This window comes from Diorhabda carinulata, chromosome 5, assembly GCF_026250575.1.
Source record: "Diorhabda carinulata isolate Delta chromosome 5, icDioCari1.1, whole genome shotgun sequence".
Taxonomy (NCBI): Eukaryota; Metazoa; Arthropoda; class Insecta; order Coleoptera; family Chrysomelidae; genus Diorhabda; species Diorhabda carinulata.
Window position 1 is genome coordinate 18,972,719 of NC_079464.1, and position 18,586 is coordinate 18,991,304.

The 18,586-nt window shown below is 33.3% G+C and overlaps 1 protein-coding gene across 2 annotated transcripts in view; it reads right to left on the bottom strand.

Annotated features, from left to right (window-relative positions):
• Positions 1-18,586, bottom strand: part of LOC130894092 (cell adhesion molecule 4-like) — a 239,150-nt gene that overhangs the window by 44,146 nt on the left and 176,418 nt on the right. For both annotated transcript variants that reach the window (XM_057800671.1, XM_057800670.1), the window contains exon 5: positions 12,784-12,911. In XM_057800671.1, the coding sequence (XP_057656654.1) occupies positions 12,784-12,911 (128 nt within the window). The remainder of the gene's footprint in view (positions 1-12,783; positions 12,912-18,586) is intronic.

The following is an 18,586-nucleotide window of genomic DNA, read 5'->3' on the forward strand; positions in this document are numbered from 1 at the left end:
TTTCTAAATCGTCTTGATTTTAGGTCTTTTTTGATTCAAAATTAGTTTTTTCTAAGACATTTAATGATTTGATTACTTCCAATCTCTATCAAATTATAATTTTAAATTAGAAGAGACTTGAAATCAAGACTGTTATAGAAAAATTAATAGTATTCCAGTATATTTTCACTGGAAAATAATTCGTTATTTAATTCCATACCTTGTATTATATAATAAGCAATCGGCTTCTAGAACCAGTCTAGACATTTCATTAGATCTATTCGTAATGAGATCTATTCACCAGAGAAAAATTTTATGAATAAAATATGACTCCACTCAATTTATGAGACCGTTCGTTTTCATACTACAATTTTTTATACTTCTGCTATGAACAGGCAGAAGATGGAAAGTTGATTGGCGAAAGCGTAATAAATATTTAATTAAGTACCAAGGACACTTCATAGAAACCTCTAAATTAATATAAAATTATAGAGTAACCATTCAAAATCTATATAAGAGAATTATATTTGTACGAAGGTTGTTTCTTTTAAACTTTGATAGGCCCTAAAGAAAATACTGGTAAATATACGTTCTTAATTTATTTACACACTATACTATGCACTTAACTCATAATAATTTACTTATAAATATCATTCAAATAATTTCTGCAGTTACTTTCACTAATCCTTGTCACTACGATTATTTATTTAAAACTAACTGCGTTAACACAAATAATTTATATACTTAGATGAAATTCAACAAAGTTCTAGAACAAAAAGAATAAATATAAATTATTTGAAAGAACTACTGTGAATAAACAGTCTGCTATAGTGAAAAGTTCTAAAAAGATTTTAGGAAGCTCAACACAATCGAAGGCCTTAAAGAAATCATAAAAAACCGATGCTGTGTCAAATCTATTAGATAGGAAACCAACGGCAACAGATTGTTAATAATAGAACATAAAAAGCTCGTCCGTATTTATAAAAAGCAGATAAAAAGCTCCGCGCGAATTGACAGAATCTTAAAATTTCATTTTGGCCGGCCTAAGGACCAACATTTACAGATCAGTCTTGTATTTTCGGAAGATTAATTCTCATGGTGTTTACACCAATTCTAGGGCTTCAAATATTGGTTGATTTGTACCACCTTCACCGGGTACATTTATAGCAGGATCTTTGGGATACAGCTCACCTTATATTATGTTTGTTTTAGAAGGGATAAATCTCTCGAGGGAGTCCCAGATATCTTCGTTTTCTAAATACTATAAATAAATCATTTGGTGTCTATTGAATCTATTTTTTATGTGTGTCAAAACAAATATAAATTGTCATCATCTGGCTCTAGTACTTATTTGTTTTGTTATTATAATAAAATAGAGCTGACACAACATCACTACATAAATAAAAGTAGATTTTTACACACATTTTTTCCCTTTCGAAAGAGGTAGATCAAAAGAACCCACGATAGATGGATCGGAGAAAAAGAAACAGTGGAATGGCATCCGTAGTTACAGGATTTAACTTCATCAGATTATTTCTTGCTCATTAAATACAAATAAAGTGATAAGATAATCTCAAAAATTTTTTTAAAGCAATTTGATCAACAAATTAGAAATAAATGTTGAATAGGTTTGTTTGTGTTATTGAAGCGATGATATCTATTCATCAAGCATGGAAGATCTAATAAATTCATTTATTGGAAGGTCGTCTTCAAAAGTAAGGTATAAAATCAAGAGATAATCTAAATAAAGTGTCCCTTATTCTCCTATTTTTTGTTTAAAGCATAATTATTTGAAATGGATTCAACTTAACATCTTGTTAGGATTTAATATGAATCTCTCCTTAATCACCTGAAGGATTAAGGCATTTATCGTATCTGGAAACAAGAATTGCATTTCTTCATGATATGCAGCCGCCAATGACTATAGTGAGTTTCTTTGTGCTCCACATTAGTTTTACAATGTCGTCTGAAACGACAAACTTGTGTCTTTGATTCCCTTCACTATGTTTGTCCATCTTTCGACACCATTGACAAATAAAGTGCTGCACTGCTCTCAAGAAACAATAGCAATAGCGACAGGTATTTAATGAGTGTTTGAGCGTCAAAATCAAATTTGACAATATGAGTACCATAAATATACTAATTCGATTAGAACGACGAACTACTAACTTATATAGGTGTAGAAAGGTTACTATAAGAAGAAATTGAATCCTTTCAGAAAGTTCAAGATATGAATGTTTCTAGCTACTGAAATCTTTTATCGTATGACCCAGGTGTGATTCTCTCGAGTTTTATACCCTTTAAAAGATAGATAGAAGTTTCATCTTAAAACATAACAAAATCCGCACGTTGCTATCTATGTTAAATCTAACCTCCAAGGTATTCATTGAAGCGGTAATACCCTACTGGACTCTTAATCATATTTCAAAATTGTTTTTAAGTACATTCAGGATGTCTTTTTGGGTTATATGTGCTTTGGCCATGAGTGTGTGTTGTATATCTCCACCCTCAAAGATTTTTTCAAAAATAGTTTTTATTCCTTTCCTTTTTGTCTTGCAGCCGATTTCACAAAGTCTTTCGAAGAGTTTATCCGCTCCAACTCTAGCACATCTGTCCACAATTTCAGTTTTCTTTGTTCTAATGTGTTCCTGAACCCATAGGAGAAACTCTACTTCAATTTATTCAAGCATACTCAAATCATCTTAGATCTTATGAAACTGACTATTGGATAAGATCATAATCTTGTGTTTACGATCATTATTTTTTAAGTTGATGCTTGTTACTCCCAAAGTATTTGGTTCTGGTTTCTATCCATCTAAAATATGGTGTATTGATCCTATTCATTCATTTTGGTCCTCAAAATTTGGTATTTCATCCTGGTGACTCTTTTACTGAACACGATTTCCAATGATATATTGAGAGGTAATAATTTACATCGAAAGCAGGATCATTTGGTGAATAGCGAAGACTTCCTTGACTCACTAGTTAGAGTGAGTCCCCGCTGTCTTCTACTCGATTAATTGCAACCACAAAATGATGGGTTTGATATTGAGTTTTTTCTTTTTATTAAAAATGATAAGATAGGTTTTGTTTAGATCGATCAAGACCATATTTTTTTAAGTATGTCACGAACAGAATACTAAAAACTTCCTCTTGATAAAGTATTCCAAATTTAGTTAGTCCTTTTGATTGTTCTTCTACTACCGGTAAGGATGCTACACCCTCTAGTGGACATCCGTTTTCTCATCTCAATATTTCACTTTTAATCACATTATTAGTACCATAATGTTTATTTGATACTACAAACAAGTTAATTACTCAATGACGAAATCAGTTTTCTTTATATGACTGTCAAAACAAGACAAATCTGTCAGATTTCAATAGATACGAGGGTTATCCGTCACACCATCCATTTTTGGGCGACTTATTTACGAATTTACCAAAATTCGAGTTGATAGTCAAACTGCTATTGGTTTAATCCACCTCGAAAGTCATCGAAAATTACTTATTTCAATTTTTTATCCATACGAATGCTTCAAGTATCTGTAAACAACTCAACATTACTCGTAAGACAACACATTCAGAGTACATTCATCCCTAGAACTGTCATTATGATGACAATGACAGATTTGACATATTCACATCAGTGTTGCCATATCTCAAAACTTGATTAGCAATCCTCGTAATATAAGAAATATGCCGGAAATTAACTAATCACTGCGTCAATGTTACGAAACTAGGGCATTAATTGTTTTTAAAATCAATTAATAAATCTTTGTCACTATAAAGAATTGTATGATTCATCATTGTCCATAATTTAAAAGTAAAAGTATATTTCATTTATTCGACCAGAGTTACCGATGACAGATAATAAATCAAACTATTGTCACCGATTGTTTTGAATGAATATGGGAAAATCATCATGAGCTGTTTGTTCGTTGTTAATGTCCGCCTGTCTGTGACGGTTCGAATTTAGTCAGATGCCGGTGTTTGCAGTTTATTGTTTGTATGTATGATTCGAAAACTGCAATTTTCGTTTTCACGCCATTGGTTTTATCTTCACATAGAGTTGAATTTTAATCACTTACGATTATTTAAAGATACATTGTTGACTAACAATAACAGTAGTCATTTTCCAAGAACTCTTTCACGAAAAATAAAACGGTCTACTTGAATTATGTGATACGAGATTTCTAAAACTAAAGTTTTATCATATTAAAATACATTGTTTTATTTTTTATCAAAAATACCACCATTAACGTCGTTGAATCGATTGAGGACTTGTTTCTTATCGTCCCTACACGTTCAGTTGAAAGCTCAATATTTTACGATGCAAAAAAATTCACAATCACTTGAATGCACAATTTAAATAGAATCTATATCACATTTTTTATTCTAGTAATTTTGAATGGGTGTCTTTGTTTTTTTTTTGTTTAATCAACCACCCGGATTTTAAAATGTAAAGAGCAGGAAGGATTGACGTTTTATATTTTTTAAAATATAATAACAAAGATGACACTAGTTTCGACTACAGATAAATCTTATTAAGCTTTAATTTGTAAGTGTATGATATCGTTAATGAATATTTATAAGTGCTCAATGCAGGCCTTCTGGAACCATTGCATGGAAGTCATTCCCTTTTCTTTTCTCCCTCGTGAACGTCGTCCTTGATAACCACCCTAAAAATACATAACTTTGAACTTGTTTTAAGCTCATTGTCTTTTCTTCGTTCAGTTGTAATAACAAACTTCTCATTGCTCTTGTCTTTCGTGGTACCATTTCTATGAAGGTTCTGCAGATCTTCTTAAGCTTTTTTTCCGATGTTGAAAGGATTAATTCTTCGTCTGCGTATGTCAGTAATTGCGTTGTTCTTATTTTCACGTACTACCCTTTCTAACACCATATTGAACATCGAAGTGGCTAAAAGATCTCCATATTTTAGTCCTTGGTTGATCTGACAACATTTTTATATCCTTTGATTTGCCTTCACCTCCGTTTTTGTATGTTCAAGTGTCATTTTCGTAAGACTTTTTGAGCCACAGATCATTTATAAAGCTGTACACATGGTTTTTGTTCATACCCCATTCTTTGATCTTCAATTAATACCAAAAAAAGACTTAAAACTGATCTCTGAGGTAGTTGTACAAACTGGTAAATAACACGAAACTTTAATTATTAACTCGTACCAGTTGTTTTTTGTTATTCAAATTGAGACACAAACGATTTTAGGAAGCTCAACACAATCGAAGGCCTTAAAGAAATCATAAAAAACCGATGCTGTGTCAAATCTATTAGATAGGAAAGCAACGGCAACAGATTGTTAATAATAACACTTATAACTATTTCAAGTGTTATTTTTTTGCCAGCCTTGTACAAGAATTCGTCTTCCACGATTTGTGGAAGATTCCTGAAATTTAGAATCAATATCTTGAGGAAGATTAACCCAATCGTCATCGCACAGCATTGGCGTCGAAACGACTATAATGCATGGGAAGGGAAACATTGGAATGTCTGGAAGAAGCAGCGGAGCTGGGTGTTAAGGACCTGAATCACTTCATTGCAAACTGAAAAGGCTTAGGAAGGGGGCAAGGACCTGGCAACGGAAGAAATAGGGAAGGGGAGTGAAATGGTGCTGACTGAAAAGTCAGCAAGGGTGTCACAATAGGCATAAGGCCTCCGAGTGGATCTTGGCTGAAAAGTGGAGATCACCCTGTTAACCGAACCTAACCTGAACTGAACTAACCTAACCCAATCGTTTGTTAAACATGAATAGTGAATTCTGGTGAAGTTATGTTTAGAGGAAATCCTCACCAATAGAATATGACCATTTCTGAACCTGAATTTCACAGGACCAAATGCATAAATGCAGTGTAGTCCATGGGATCTTTGCCTACCATAGAAAGAGAAATCATATAAAAAAAAATACTGACTGAAGCTTCTAAAACACTAGAAGAATATGATGCATCTTGAAAATCGTGGAGCATTTCAACGTCATTGCTCTTAATTCGAGTTTTATCTTCACGAACGTTATATAGTCAGACGAGGTAGATCAGGGCTATATGGTGGGTGTTTAATAGTAATTACGTAACTAATAACTTAATATCGGTGAACATATCAACAAAAATCAAGTGAATTTAAACAGGTATAAATAATTAATATTATAATATGGCTTAAAATGTAGTTATATCAATGAACTTTAGATAGATTGCGATTTATACAAATTTATCAAACAGGTTCGAAGTCGGTTAAACATTTGTATCGTTTTCACGCTCATCAACACCACGAGACGAGTCAATAAATTCTCTGGAAAGCCCAACTGCCACAAATAGATTGAAATTCAACCGCGTCGCTTCCTTTATTTTCGGTTACGTTGACACAATTTCGAATGGGATTTGTTGATTCGAAATTGATCACTTTGTAAAGCAACTCTTTGAAAATATATTTTTCTACGACCGTGCGTTTTAACCCACTTTCCCGCACGCATTTTAGTTTTGAAAGTGTCACTTTCCCGCACTAGTGCGGGAAAGTGACATTCTTCAAAGGAGAAACAAATATCAAAACTGGTTTGATATCAGTTGCTATGACAACCCAAGCGTGTAATTGTTACTAAAACGTCAAAGTTGTTCAAAACGTCTTGGAAGTGACCGAATAAGAACAATCTTCTTTTAAATTAAACCACATTAAACCGAATCCGATACAATAATATTAATGGATTCATCCGACGAATAACTTCCCGAAGCCGTTTTGAAGGCTGCAAATGAAGCTGATTCCGAGCTGTTACCTGCCAAATCCAGACTAAAGTATGAGAAGCAATACGACCATTTTGTTACATGGTGTAAGGAGAAAGGGGCCAAAACTTATAAGGAAGAGGTATTTCTGGCGTATTTTTCAGACCTAAGTAAGGTTTTGAAATCTAATACATTATGGTCCCGCTATTCGATGGTAAAAAGTTTCTCTGTACTACAAATGACTTAAAACCGTTGCCGTCACCGTCATCGTCATCTTTATGCGACCTGCAACCGATGCCATCCTCACCGACGTCATCTACCTTCCAGTTGAAACCAAATAACTCCACTGGGACCGGCAACTCTTACTAGTCTACAGAATACAACAAATTGTGTTTTAAATATTAATATTTATAATAATTAGTAGTTTTTAGTTAAAATTTTGTATATTATTATGTTTGTTGGAATAAAATAATTTTTGAAAAATGGGTTGGTATACTTTTATGTATATACGGTCGTAGAAAAAATTATGTTCCTAACTCATGCGTAAAGTGTCTTTCCCGCACTTGACCGCTTGCCCGAACTCCGCTCCGCGTCGTTCGGGACAACTGCAGTCGCGTGCGGGAAAGTATCACTTTCCGCACTTGTTAGGAAAATAACTATTTCGAATCTCGATTTTTTTATATTTAGTCAAGTCGCCGAGAGTTTTGAGCTAGTAATTAATATCATATCATGAAATTTGACAGTGAAAGACTTCAAAGTAATATGATATCTTAAGCAATTTCGAGATTTTCTTAATTTATGTCAAAAAGTTATCATTCCAAAGCATCAATTCGGATTTCGGGGGGAAAATATAACATCAGAAAAAGTGTAAAGGATAAGAAATCAAATCATATACGACCTGGAAAATAAGAAGTATTGATCCAAAATATTATATCCGTATCCGTATCCGTGTAGACGGCGAGAACTTCTCATCAAACATCTAGGCTAGTACGAAGGACTTCTATGAGATTTGCTTCCATTGTTTTGGATTGCACCCAAATCATATGGCCCCACTTCTGAGTCTGAATGTTCGAGATTTTAATACCAGGTTTGATTATTGCAGCTAGCTATCAAAAGTGGCAACAAATAATCCTGTAATACCACTAATTCTGTGGACAAATGAGACAACGTTTCATAGTAATGGTAGAGAATACAGGAGAACCAACATCAAGGTCGTTGTTCGATGAATTATTGGATCATTTTATTTTAATGAAAAAGTTGATGGTGAAAGATATTTAGACGTCTTAAGGAACAAATTGTCAGTGTTTTTAGAAGACGTTCCCATAGCCATTCGTCGTGACATGTTTTTACAACATTAAGGTTGACCAGCACATCGTTTCATATATGTTAGGTTATGTCAGCGACTGATTTCAAGTAAAAAAATTGCTCGACTACTTAGAGCGCCACTAATTACTTATCTAGTTATCTAAGTCGCTAATTGCTAGATTTGTCACATCGTTTATTGAAATAATGGTTTTTTAACATTTTTTAAGATATCTCGAAACTAAGAAGGAGAAACTAATTTAATATAATCTTAAAAGAGTTAAACTTTCATGCTTTTATTCAAATTAATCAAGAGAATATCTGTAACACAACGCCCTCTACTAGTCACGTTACTAATTGAATTGATTAACTGGACAAAACTGGTTCCAAAAAATATCAAGTTTATAAAAATCGTTTGAGCAGAACCGGACTTACAGGTATTTTTTCATAACAAGGTTCTCACTTCCCCCTAAGAATTATTTACAGGTATAGACTACAACGAGTAGAATGAATTATTGTATATTCGAGGTCTGGCTATTGAATAACGAGACGGGTTACGAAAAAGGGTTTTATTATATCAATATACACCCCCCGAAACACACACATTTCCATACGCTCTGTCGTTTTAGGCTTTACCGTTTTCATCGATTCAAATCGGGTCCCTTTCAAAGAAAATCTGAGCAGATCCGTTGACGCAATAGCTTTTGATCAGGAGTCAAATTTTTTGGCACCAGCTTTGTAACTTTTGTCAGGTGTATTCTTATTGTAAATTTTTTCTAACCGTTTCTTTATCGACGTTGACAGTTTCGACAGTAATCCGGATACTCATTCGACGAACTGCATGCACAATTTGGTTGATTTTGGTTACTGTTTCCGGAGTTGCGGGCGACCTGGACGCTTTCTCGGCCATCACTAAAGCGCTTACAAAACTCAAAAACACGTGCATTAGACAGAGAATTGTCCCCATAGACCTCTTGCAACAATTTATAGCACTCAATCGGAGTTTTTTCCAATTTAACGAGAAATTTGAGATTGATACGTTAGTCCTGTGAAAAAAACGCCCTCTAGGCGCGCAGTCTCATTATTTAATAACCAGACCTCGTAAATTGCCACTTGATTTAATAAATTTTCAAAAATTTATTTTATATTTCCAAATATGCTTTCTAGTGGTGAAACTTAGATTCTAAAAATAATTTAAAAGTATTTTTATCATAATTTCACTGTAATACAATCCGTTCCTAAGAAATAGCCAATGAACGTTCTTTTTTTGTAGATTGTAGATTAATTTTGTCAACCGAAACGTTAGTATTCTCAATTTGGTTAACAGAGTCTTCAATTCCAAAAAAAATCGACAGATTGTATAGAAAGTGAAAAGTACAAATCGACAGTAAGTGCTAGCATGAATAATTGATAAACTACCGAATAAAATCTTGTCCAAATAAACTAGTTGATAAATGGAATTCTCACTACTCAATTTGGAACGTCCGAAATAGATAAGAAACCGTTTTGTCAACAACTCTTTGTACAAATATACAGCTGCGTATACTCCATTAAACTTTTTTTATTTGACGACGAGTGAACATTGAAAGGACGAAGACGATCCTTGAGAGCGTCATCGAAAATCTTTCAGTTTTACGGCACATTTTGTGTCAACGTTCCAGTGAAACCCTCGAGTGAAGTAAAGCATTAATCATAAATATGGATAGCCTCCCTTAACAATATGAGATGGCGGCTTACGTGTCGGGACGTATATCTTTCGGCTTGTACTATATCATATTCTATTTCTTTCCATAAATGTCGGAGATATTGTTAAGAAATTTCGTGTGTTAGTCCTCGTTTCTCATATATATTTCCGTGGGACCACAGCAAAAAAATAATATAAATATATATAGATATGAGGAGGTTTATATTGAAGAATCGATATTAAAAAAATTATAACTTCAAAAAGCATCGTGAATTCGATTAGATAACGAAATAGAAGGAAAATAATCAACAAGTACAATCCAGAAGTACCTGGTTTAATCTAGAGATGGCGGTAGTTGCTAGTAAGTGCACAATCTTTACAGCATATATTTCAAGTTTGAAGACGTTGTTTACTATTTATTTGGCTTTCATCAAAAGTGAACTTTTTCTTCATATATTTCCACTGCCACTTTACAGTCGAATAAGTTAAACAAAAAACCATCTCGAAGTTGGACAAAATTCGAGAATATTCTCAGCGCTTTATTCCATTACATTACCTAGATGTAACTCACCATGAATCCATTCCGGAGGGTCAACTTGGTCGTTTTGAGGCATTTACATGAAGCAAGCGTTGTAAACTACAGGATTGTTTGATGATATGATTGATATTTTCACCACATACGAAATGAGAATAGTACGCGCCATATTTGGCTACCTGTGATTTTTCCTTTCCCGAAACTTCAAAATCCTCTTTGGTAAACGTGCATTGAATCACTTGGAGACATAAAAAAAATTCGATTAACTTAATGGAAGCCAAAGCTTACAACAAGTGTATGGAAAATTGAGTTGAGCGTTGGTGTGCTCGTATTGTTCCCAAATATATCTATTTTGGAGGCGATAATAATAATTTTAATCAAAATACGTAAAAATATTTTTGTTTTTTCAAATAAAATTCGAAAAACTGATCATATATACATTATTTTAGAGTATCTGCAGGTCAAACTCTAAATGTCAACTTTAAGGACAATCTATAATTAACCACCCTTCATGGGGAGGGTACCAGGATGCTCCGGTGGAGGAACCGGTTATTAATAGATAAAATTACAATCTCAATTTGACTTATGACATCGAGCGGCCAATGAACTTTGACCTTGACTCCCTTTACCCACTTCTCGATTAGGATAATCGAAAAATACTCAACATATTACACAAAATGTCATAAAAAAGTGTCTTGATATAATTTTAGAAGGCGATATTTTTTTATGCACTCTGTGTAATATGTTGAGTATTTTTCGATTATCCTAATCAAATTCTACAATCAACCATAACACTATGACATCGATATTTTCTTGATACACCCTGTATAATAGGTTGCGTATATGTAGATTATCCTACGATTAAGTTGACCTTAATCTTGACTGGTCGTTGACCTTGACCCATGACCCATGACCCATCATCCATGACCTTGAGCCATTTTCCCAAACTAGTTGTTGACCTTGACAAGCCATTTTCCCAAACAAGTCGTTGACCTTGACAAGTCATTTATCCAGACTAGTCGTTGACCTTGAAAAGTCATTTACCCAGACTAGTCGTTGACCTTGACAAGTCATTTATCCAGACTAGTCGTTGACCTTGAAAAGTCATTTACCCAGACTAGTCGTTGACCTTGACAAATTATTCATCCAGACTAGTAGTAGGATTATTCACCTTGCTCTATTGGCTCTACTACCCTCTCTATTCTTCATCAAATTATGAAATCCTTCAAATGAATCCTAAAGAGAGAAGTTTAGCAAAATTGTTGATTGAACTGGATTTTGGCCAAAACTTTGATTTATCATTGGAAATATATTTCCGAAATAAAATTTTTCAGAATAATTCTCTATAACATACTAAAATGTTAACGGAATCGGAAAGGTGTAACCTAATCTAGATAATTATCAAAAAAAGTTAGTCAGAGGTGAAAATTTTGTTGTTTTTAGTTTTTTCTTCTAAATAATAAGTTTTTTCAAAAAAATAGATGAGAGTTACATACGCAGCTTATCAAGAAAACTTAAAAGCGCAGCAGAAACATTATACATTATCAGAAATTCTTACTTAGCAACATATGTAGATTAATCTTACTTTCTTGTAAATTCATTTCATATAATTCATTCTCTGTTCAGATCTCTAGCAATAAACTTGTAATTGCTTTAATAAATATATTTTTTGAAAACGAAATTTTTCGTTAAGAAAAATAAAATTGGCGCAGTCAGTAGGATCGCGCAAGTCGTGGAAATTAAAAATTACTAAAACGTTTACGGGCATAACCTAACCTAACATAACCTAGCCTAACCTAACCTAACAAAATTTCGGTTCGTGTGAAATAGTTTAGCGACTTCACGACTTTAACGTTTCAAAGTTTTAAGTGCGAATTCAACGAACAGTATTAGACTAGTAATTACTCGTATCATACAATGGCCCTTTAGTGGTGAACACTGGAGACAACAGGGAATCAACTGAGGGAGATTTTAAAAGCCTGTTCTTCAGTAACGTAAGTGCCTTTTTCTCCTCTTCTTGCCTTTCCTACCTTTCTCTGGATTTCTGAGAGATAGTATTGATTATTAAGTTTGAAGAAAAATAAAATTGGCGCAGTCAGTAAGATTATACATTCTCAGAAATTCTTACTTAGCAACAAATGTAGATAAATCTTACTTTCTTGTAAATTCATTTTATATAATTAATTCTCTGTTTAGATCTCTAACATTAAACTTCTAATTGCTTTGTTAAATATATTTTTTAAAAACGAATGTTTCGTTGATAAAAATAAAATTTGAGACGGAAATTGTAGATATCAAAACTTTCTATAACTATTTCCGCTCGGAATCTGAAATATCGCGATTCCAAATTCTCGAAAAAGTTCCTGGAAAATCTCTGCACCAAATTTATTTCATCTCTATAAGATTTATTACCAATTGACACCCACTTTTCAGTCTAATTTAACCAGAATATAAATGTTATCATACTCAAATTATGAATATAGAAAAAATCCCCAAAATTTGCTGATGAGATTCTTTCGATATTCTCCCGTACATTCAAGATAAATTCCTCTTACCTGTGAGTTATGTGCCCAATAGATGGTGGGTGGTGGTTCAGGACTGTGTTTCACAATACAAGTCAGGTTCATAGTGCTACCCTTGTTGATATACATTTCCGGCCCGCCGAGAAGGGTCGTTATCGGCTCTGAAACAAGGTATTTCATCTGGTTAGGTCACAGGATATATCGACAAAGTGACTATAAAAGGGAAAATTCATCAGAGATAATTGGAAGGTGAATCGACTTTCGAGACAATAAAATTTCTCTCGATCTTCATTTTTTTACCAAAAAAAAACTTTTGTAACTAGGTTCCAGTATGATTAAATTTGAATATTCATGTTTATAATAATTAATTCAGTAATAAGATAACTTCGAAAGCACTCCTGCTATCCTCAGTATTCATCTTGCATGGGAAACAGACTTTAATATACGGGGGTTCCCGCATAAGTAAACTTCTGTGAAATTTTAAGGTTATGTCGATCATTTCGATCGCTTTCTACCTCCTCAATAGTCTCATACAATGTATTAAAAGTAGTTTTATGTTAAATATTTCGAAAAACATATTTTTCTTGAATTTTTGGACCTTATTTTAAAGTCATATAATACTTTTGGTACGCAGGTAAACTGCCCTTAAACGTTATGTTTTTCCGATCACCTACTCTGTGTTTCAGGCGACGATTATTTAAAACAATTTCTCCTACTAATTTGATGTTTTATGGAATAGCCACATGACCTTTCACAAGTGGGTGATCTTCTAACTAACTGAAACCAGTTTTTTATTGATAAAAATGATGGACACGAGGCAATGTAAACAGCCACTATTCTTTTTTCGATTTTTTTAGTCATTTTATAACATTATTTGAATAAAAAATTGTTTTTTTTTTAAACAAAATCAAGTTTGTGCCGAGAAGTATTAATTCTATTATAATCTTCAACAATAATAAAAGAAAATGGTTTTTTCGACTTATAACTGTTTCTTAATAAACATCAAATTAATTCTTTAATGTGTGTTTAACTTTTTCTTGGTATATTTTTCACAATTCAGTCATATTCTCAATGAAACTATATAAATGAACTTCCTTACAAATATATGAAGGCGGTTTGTTGAACTCCGTCTCACCAGCAACGCAAATTCAGGAAATTGCATTTAAAAAATACCAAAATTAGGCGCTAATTAGGTGCCAAGTTTAAAAATTCGGTGCTCCGAAGTTTCCACAGCAACGCAATACTAAAAGTTGCGGTGCTAGCAACTTTAAAACTAATTATATCACATTGATTGTTAAAGTAATAAAATAAAGTGCTTATTAGGTGCTGAAGAGTCAATAATTGTTAGTTAATTGCTAGTTGATTTCCATGAGATAACTAATCTAAAAATCAAGTATCACTAAAATTAAAATCGATAATTAAGCAGATTAGGTTAGGTTAATTTAGGTTAGGTTAAGTTAAGTTAGGTTAGGTTCGCCGATGTAATGACAACTTGTTGTCCTCCCGGCGCACGCAAATCCCCAGGGATGCGTAAACAAGGAGGGTGGCTTAGTGGGTGAGAGTCCCACACAAACTCACAGCATTGCACCTGCCCGCTGTGAGGACGGCATTAGCTTCCACCCTACCTTGGGGGCAAAAAAAAAGTTAGGTTAGGTTAAGTTGGGTTAGGTTAAGTTAGGTTAGGTTAAGTTGGGTTAGGTTAAGTTGGATTAGGTTAAGTTAGGTTAGGTTAAGTTAGGTTAGGTTACGTTATGTGAAAGTAGAGGCAGTCCGAGGCTTAACATTTAAGTAATATATTGTATATATTAAAAATAAGAAGAAAATTAACTTGTTTATTGATTATTTGGGCACTTTCTCGACTTTGCGTTGCTCGCGAAACGAAGCTGGTTTGGTGTGGACTTTTTCCGATTTTTCTCACCTTATTTGACTATTTTTCTTTCAAAATTGGCTATTGTAGATATTTAGTTTTGTTTTCAGTTCATATTTCCATTAATTATGAAAAGAAAAATGTTTATTCTAAAATAAACAACAGCTATGTTCCTGTGACGATTAATTTAGGACAACATCTCGTTCGAAAATTGGTCTCTAGATAATTATAAAGCTTCAAATTTACACGTGAACCACAAAATTTAATGAAAAATATCCTCAGTTCGAATAATTTGTATTCATTGAAGGTTTCATCAATTTTCAGAAGAAGAACAGCAGAAGTGGGAAGCATTAATCTTAAAAACGTCCTACCGTTGTTTCCGGAAGAGCAATTTTAGATAGAATTTGATTTATAGGACTAAAAATGAGCGAAAGGCGATTCCATTAAGGATTGATCTGTTTTAAAAACTAATTTTTACGGTTCGTATCCAATTTAGTTGAATATTCAATAAAATTGATTGTAAATTAGTACGAAACATTAAATTGTAAGCAAAACTAAAAATTATGATGTAATTACGTATTAACAAACAAACAATGAGGTTATGAAGACGATTTATAAAAAAAATTATACGATCGAAAACGTAGTTTAACATAATTGTTTTCGAGTTTAGTGTTTTTTACACGGAAAAGTTTTTTTTTACACGCAAAAGTTTTTTTATAAAATTTTATCAACAACAAGAATATGAATTTTAATTTTATAAATACTGAATGGACTCAATCAATTTCAATATATGAATTAAGTGAAATTCATTCACAACAATTCTTTTTATATGAAAATAACGATTGTTTACGAAATAAAATCAAGATTTTTCTATATGTAACTTCTCCATCCTCCAAATTTTTTTTCAAATCCTGTTCCTTGGCTTATTTTCTTTCTTTATATCTTCAATTTCATATTCTCTCAAAAATATTTCTTCAAATTTTCGAATTAGCCAAAATCTTTGTACACATACTCTTGGAGGTATTAGAAATAACCTAGGATACTTTTTATGTAAAAAAATATATTTTTTACGAGATATTTAACAATTTTCTGTCAAAAATCTCAAAATCTAGCTCCCTCAACACCATCTAGTACTACAGTAATGTACTAAATTACCAACGGACACATCAATATCCAATTCCTTATAGTTTTAGCTGTTTGAAGTTTTAAGGTATGGTCTCGTTTCTGTGGTTACATGCCATCCATTATTTTAAATCTCACTCTTTGGTTTCAATTCTTATTGATCTTATTTAAAAATGCCTACGGTTCACGCAGAGTTGAGAAGACAACAGCAACCAGAGCAAAAAAATGTTTTGAGAGTAGTTGAAACTCCTCTTCAGGTACGAGTGAGTTTGTTCAGAAAGACAAACTTCTCTACAGGCAGCTAGAAGAGCGATAGAAACTCCAGAGCAATCGCAGGCGAGAAGAATTCATAACTATTAGGTTTCAATATGATCCTTCGGTTTAGTTTAGGTTAGGTTAGGTTAGGTTAAATTAAATTTAAATAAAAAACAAAAATACCACACAATAATCAGAATAGAAATAATATACAAATAAAAAACAAAATCACAGAACCAATTAAAAAATTAGAAGCAGGAAAGGTGATGAACTATGAAACTCTTCAGTTAGCATTAAAAGATATAAAAGAAAAAATAATAAAAGATAACAAAAACAATAATAAAAAAAATAATTACAGGCAATTGCCATATTGGTGGAACGATGACATAGAGAAACTACGAGAGGATTGCCTCCTTGCCCGGAGAACATACACAAGAAGCGGGGGCGAAGAAAAAAAAAAGAAAAAAGAAAAAAGTCCTGGGTAAGTTGATTAAAAACGAAAAAAGAAAAGTGGCGGGCCATATGCGAAAAACGACATATGGGGCGATGCATACAAAATAAGAATGAAAAAGCTGAAAGTAATCGCCCCATATAACTTGAACGAGGAGCAGCGGCTAGAGGCCGCGTCGCTACCCTTCCCCGCAATAAGAGAGGAAAATTTTCTTAAAAATAGCGACGCGGATATACCGTTATTTACTTTAGAGGAAATCCTAGCCGCTGGAGAAGAAATCAAACAGGGTAAAGCTCCCGGCCCTGATGGCCTGCCACCTGAGGCAATCAAAACCCTGATTACCACGAAACGGGACCTGGAAAAATCCGTCTTTAACGAACTACTGTGTAGGCAAGAGTGTAGGGAGCTGAAAACAGCAAATCTAATATTAAAGCCCAGGAAACCCCCCGATTCGCCGGCCTCTTATAGGTATGTTTGTTAGACTGTCTGGGAAAATACTACGAAATATTGATAAAAAAGAGATTAGACAAATTTCTGGATAGCAGAACAGCTTGCAGGTTTCTCTATATCAGTTTCTGGGAGGTGGACCGCCAGCTGTCCATCCATCTCTTAGATAGTCGTCCAATTGTTGCATGTCTTTGTGGATTGCCTCAAGTGTTTCAAAATCTACTTATTCGAATATTTGATAATTTGAAATCTTTCTGTGCTTGTCGAAGTATTACAGAGTCCACGATAAGTTGTCTTTTGCACCTTTGGTGATCTCTTCTGTAGCTTCCATCTTCCTAACATGTTATTTTCCTCGACGTGCCTATGAATTCTGTTGGTGATACAAGCTGTAAGTATCTTTTATAAAATGGATAAACACGTGATAGATCTGTACCGAGTGGGTTCTCTTTAGAAGCAAATGAGTGGAACTTCATCATCATCATCATCATCATTATCATTATTATTATATGTAAAATAATAAAGTCTGTTTATAAATTCATTGACAAAGTTCAGGAGGTGATTGATCGTATGAAATAAGATCTTAAGATGTAATTATATTTCATAATTTTGATATAAAATAAAATAGAAATTGCCCGTTCCACCCCCGTATGATGTAACAGGAGTATTGAAAAAAATACTCGATGTTACAGTTTCCAAAAATTAGAGTGATATCTAGAAAAGGGGTGGGATGAGAAAATTTTGTTACAGGTAACTGAATTTGGAAACATCCTGTATGAAAGAGTACTTTATAATGAATTTAGATAGCAGCGCCGCTCTATAGCCATTTCAAAACTTAAAACAGTGACAAAATGACAACCACGCCGCTCTGTACAAAATGGCGTGTGTTTGGAAGTCAATTCTTGTATAGATAAACTTTATGAGATCCTTTTAACTAAATTAGGATTACGTAAGGATCCTTCTTAGTATTTTATTGTATAATTAGCTACATCTTATAGTGACTTTATTAATATTAAAGATGTTTTCAATAGATTTGATTTGGCCTTCACTGGAAAAGGCAATGCGCTTGTTCTTTTTATTTTTCTCAAAAATACGAAAAATACGATGTTTGTGATGCATGGAAGATTTTAGATATTGAATCTTAAAATTCAAAGAAAATTTTTCAGCTTGATTTAGATAAAGTGTGCTTATTTTGAATTACAATTTGTCTAATCACGAAAATTGAAACAAATTATTGTAATTTCACAAAAGTCCTGAAATAAAATTAACAAAAAAAACGGATACTTAGATTTGGTCTTATAATTTTGTTAAATATAATAATCTTCTTAATTTATGTTTACACATCTTGAAAAAAACGTTATTCTTCATTTTAATGAGGTTTACTAACAATTAATTTAATTTAAATGGCGGGTATTACTCCATCTGCAACGGCGAAGGGCTCTAACTCTACCAGGCATCGAAGAAATTTAATTCTGAACGTACTCCACCAGCATAGCATCCCGTTCTTCTCGAAGAGCAATTTGAAGCTGATTTAGGTCACTAAGAAGAAGATGACGACGTCTAGCAGTCCCTAAATTAACCCACAAATGGTCTATGGGATCCATATCGGGAGATTGTGCAGGCCAGTACAGAACTGTAATTCATACTTGCACAATTCTGGCGGTATGTGGGGGAGCATTATCCTGCATTAAAATGAA